This window comes from Triticum aestivum, chromosome 7D (assembly GCF_018294505.1).
Source record: "Triticum aestivum cultivar Chinese Spring chromosome 7D, IWGSC CS RefSeq v2.1, whole genome shotgun sequence".
Lineage (NCBI taxonomy): Eukaryota > Viridiplantae > Streptophyta > Magnoliopsida > Poales > Poaceae > Triticum > Triticum aestivum.
The window spans coordinates 583,141,447-583,145,676 of NC_057814.1; the positions used below are offsets into that span (position 1 = coordinate 583,141,447).

General features: G+C 48.9%; 1 protein-coding gene across 1 annotated transcript; it reads right to left on the reverse strand.

Moving 5' to 3' along the window:
* Window positions 1–2,479: 2,479 nt before the first annotated feature.
* Window positions 2,480–3,645, reverse strand: LOC123170520 (uncharacterized). Its single transcript, XM_044588377.1, has 2 exons — window positions 3,386–3,645; window positions 2,480–3,301 (listed from the first exon to the last, which is right to left on the reverse strand). The coding sequence occupies exons 1-2, from the start codon at window positions 3,445–3,447 to the stop codon at window positions 2,857–2,859; spliced, it is 507 nt and encodes a 168-aa protein (XP_044444312.1). The 5' UTR covers window positions 3,448–3,645; the 3' UTR covers window positions 2,480–2,856.
* Window positions 3,646–4,230: the final 585 nt, after the last annotated feature.

Sequence of the window (4,230 nt, forward strand, 5' to 3'; positions counted from 1 at the left end):
GCCTAGGTGGGGTTGCGACGTGTTGATCTTCCGAGGCCGGGCATGACCTAGGAAAGTGTGTCCGGCCAGAGGGATCGAGCATGTTGGGTAATGTGGTGCACCCCTGCAGGGAAGTTTATCTATTCGAATAGCCGTGATCCCCGGTAACAGGACGACCCGGAGTTGAACCTTGACCTTATGACAACTAGAACCGGATACTTAATAAAACACACCCTTCCAAGTGCCAGATATAACCCGGTGATCGCTCTCACACAGGGCAGCGAGGGGAGGATCGCCGGGTAGGTTTATGCTATGCGATGATACTTGGTGAACTTACCATCTACTCTCTTCTACATGCTGCAAGATGGAGGCTGTCAGAAGCGTAGTCTTTGTCAGGACTAGCTATCCCCCTCTTATTCTGGCATTCTGCAGTTCAGTCCACCAATATTGCCCCTTTACACTGATACCCATGCATATGTAGTGTAGATCCTTGCTTGCGAGTACTTTGGATGAGTACTCACGGTTGCTTTGCTCCCCCTTTTCCCCCTTTCATTTCTTCTCGGTTGTCGCAACCAGATGCTGGAGCCCAGGAGCCAGACGCCACCGTCGACGACGACTCCTACTACACCGCGGGTGCCTACTACTACGTGCAGGCCACCGCCAACGACCAGGAGTAGTTTAGGAGGATCCCAGGCAGGAGGCCTGCGCCTCTTTCGTTCTGTATCCCAGTTTGTGCTAGCCATTTTATGGCAACTTGTTTACTTACGTCTGTACTCAGATATTGTTGCTTTCGCTGACTCGTCTATGATCGAGCACTTGTATTCGAGCCTCGAGGCCCCTGGCTTGTATTATGGTGCTTGTATGACTTATTTATGTTTTTAGAGTTGTGTTGTGATATCTTCCCGTGAGTCCCTGATCTTGATCGTACACGTTTGCGTGCATGATTAGTATACGATTGAATCGGGGGCGTCACAGCAGGGCCAAACTTCATGGTCAAGTGGAGGGGTTAGTTCCTCATCTGGTCGATGGAGGAGTATCCATCTTACAGTACGCTGACGATACTATCTTATTCATGGAACGTGACATTGCTAAGGCGCGCAATATGAAACTTATTTTATGCCTCTTCGAACAATTTTCTGGTTTAAAGATAAATTTTCACAAGAGTGACTTGTTCTGCTTTGGGAAGACCAAAGACGAGAAAGACACTTATAGACAACTGTTCGGGTGTGAATTAGGTTCTTTACCATTTAGTTATTTGGGCATACCGATTCACCACCGTAAGTTATCCAATAAAGAATGGAAGTGTATTGAAGATCGAATTGAAAAAAGCTTAGCTGCTGGAAGGGCAAGCTTATGTCTTATGGAGGTCGGCTAGTGCTGATTAACTCAGTACTGACTAGTATGCCGATGTTCCTACTATCGTTCTTCAAAATTCCAAAAGGGGTACGGAAGCGACTTGATTTCTTGAGATCTCGGTTCTTCTGGCAGTCAGATGAGGCCAAGAGGAAATACCGTCTCGCGCGATGGGATATCCTTTGCCGAACAAAAGACCAGGGGGGTCTCGGTATTGAGAACTTAGAAATCAAGAACAAATGACTTATGAGCAAATGGCTCTATAGTTAGAGACAGAGCCGGAGGGCAGGTGGGCACAGATTTTGCGCGATAAGTATTTATAGTTGAAAACGCTCGCCCAGGTTACCATGAGACCAACTGACTCGCCATTCTGGAAAGGGCTTATGAGAACGAAGGACTTGTTCTTTCGTAGGGTCAAATTCTTGGTTGGCAATGGGATGTCAACAAGATTTTGGGAGGATACGTGGTTAGGAGAGACACCCCTGGCCGTACAATATCCCACCCTTTATAACATTGTGCAACGTAAGGAGGATTACGTAGGCACAGTTTTCCGAACGATTCCCTTGAATATTCAATTCAGACGTGCGTTAGTTGGTGAGCGATGGACTGCCTGGATGCACTTGGTTCGGAGATTGATAGATGTTCAATTCTCCGACCAGCCAGATTCGACGCAATGGAAATTAGCTAAAAATAAGATATTTACGGTAAAATCTTTCTATATGGATTTGATTAATTCTGCCCCAATCTCAAGATCATTGCATATTTGGAAGATTAAGGTTCCCTTGCGTATTAAATTTTTATGTGGTTCGTTTCAAAAAAAGATTATGTGGTTCGTCCACAAGCAAGTAATACTCATCAAGGACAACTTAATCAAGAGGCGATGGGTATGTAGTTCACGTTGTTGTTTTTGTGATCATGATGAAACAATACAACATTTATTCCTTGAATGCCCACTCGGCAAATTGCTTTGGAGAACGATTCATATAGCCTTCAACATTAATCCTCCGGTTGACATTGAGTCGTTGTTTGGAACGTGGTTAGCTGGGGTTGAACATGCTACTGCGGCCCGTATTCCGATTGGAATATGTGCGCTTCTATGGGCTATATGGAACTGTAGGAATGGTTTAATTTTTAACAGACAACACACTTTAACTTTATACAGGTTATCTTCGGAGCTACCGCATGGATCCGTACGTGGTCCTTACTCACTCCTATGGACTCCAGGGAGCCTTTGGTTACTGGGTGCAACCAGTGGGAGATGGTAGCACGGGCTATATTCAACCGGTTCGGATGGCGGTCGCATAACAGGATAGGAGTCTAGGAAGCTTATCCTTCATATTGCCGTACCGGTTGTGATTGTCAGCGTGTATTTTTCTTTTATTCATTTGCTTTGCTTCGCTTGCGAGCTGTAATACTTCTTTTTGACTTTATACTATTTCGTGGATTTTTTAATAAGATGACTGTATGCATCATTACGATGCAGAGAGGCGGGGGTACGCCTCCATTTCCAAAAGAAAAAGCAGCTCAAACACATACAAATGCGACGACACAGCCGGATTCAAGCCCAAATGTATGGTGGCCTAGCAGGAGTCCGGCAGCAGGACCCACTTCTTCGTGGCCGGATTGCACACGAGATAACTCGCTAGCCTCGGCGGAGAGGCCATACCAGCGGCAGAGGAGGAGGATGTTGCAGCAGTCCAGCAGATCGACGCGGCGGTGGTTGGGCAGGAAGGCGCAGGAGGTGTCGATCGGCAGGCCGCATCTCCCTGGGGCACTGGTGAAGTGGACGGGTGGTCCCGGGAGCCACTCGTGGTCCTCGGTGATGGTGCGGCCATAGAAGAAGCCGGACATGGTTGGAGACGCACATGAAGCGGCAGAGCGACTTGGTGGGGACGCGGGAGAGGATGTCGACGAGGAGGTCATCGATGAGCCGCTCGGCGCCGTCTCGCCGCGGGGAGGAGAGGAGGACCTGCACAAACACAAACGAAGGAAAGGTCGGTGGAGAAGGGGAAGGAAAGGTTGCAATGATTGTTCTTGACGCTGCTCCACGTACCTGGCACTGGTTGGCGCGCAGCCTTTCTCCCACCGGTATGAGGGGTTCGCCGGATTGAACATGCTGGAAGAAAGCGGCGGTGCCGCCGTGGAGCGAGGAGGAGTTGGGGGCGAAACCTACAGCAACGGGAATGGGCTAAGCTGTGTCACGGGTCCAGGCCATGGATTTGAGAGAGAAGCTCGATTTGGATGAGGAGCAGGTGTTGTTCCGACTTCTGAGGAAGAACATGAGAGAGACTGGCGACGAGGAAAAGAACATGAGAGAAGCTCGGGAGGGGAAAGGTAGAGAGAGGGAGAGGGAGAGGGGGGATTTATTACACGATAAGAAGACAGAGGTGGGTCCATTGAATATTTTTTTGTGTGTGAGGGAAATCTGCTAGTGGAAAAAAAATGAACGAATGATATTGATGTCATGTAGAGAACGGAGCGTAGCTCAGTTGGCAAGGCGTGGGAGTTCGCAGCAGCCCATCAGTGTTCGAGTCTCGACTCGAGCGTTTGGTGCTCACGGAGTTTTCTTCTATAAAAAATGCCAACAGGCTGGTCTAGCCCGGGTTGATCTCGTTTTTTTATATTGGTGTCATGTGTTGCGGGAAACTTTCTCCACATGAGATCTATCTCCCCGACCCCTGCGTGTGGAGTAGAGGAGCAGCAGCTGGGATCCCTTGCTTCAATCCGATTACAATTTCATCATCTGGATCATGGGCGACGGCGGCTGCAGCAACTTCAACCTCGGCGACGGAAGAGGAAGCAGAGGAGATGGCGTCGAAGGAAGCAGAGTAGGCGAACTGACCAGAGAGAGACAGAGGGGTTTGGGTTCGTTCGCCTGGTCCAAACCAACCGAGCCAC

What these genes read in the sequence shown, in the direction of transcription:
- LOC123170520 (XM_044588377.1), bottom strand. Translation starts at nt 3,447, where the DNA reads ATGTTCAATCCGGCGAACCCCTCATACCGGTGGGAGAAAGGCTGCGCG. An exon ending in TGCGCGCCAACCAGTGCCAG is followed by an intron (nt 3,302 to 3,385) that starts GTACGTGGAGCA and finishes GTGTTTGTGCAG; the next exon opens with GTCCTCCTCTCCTCCCCGCG.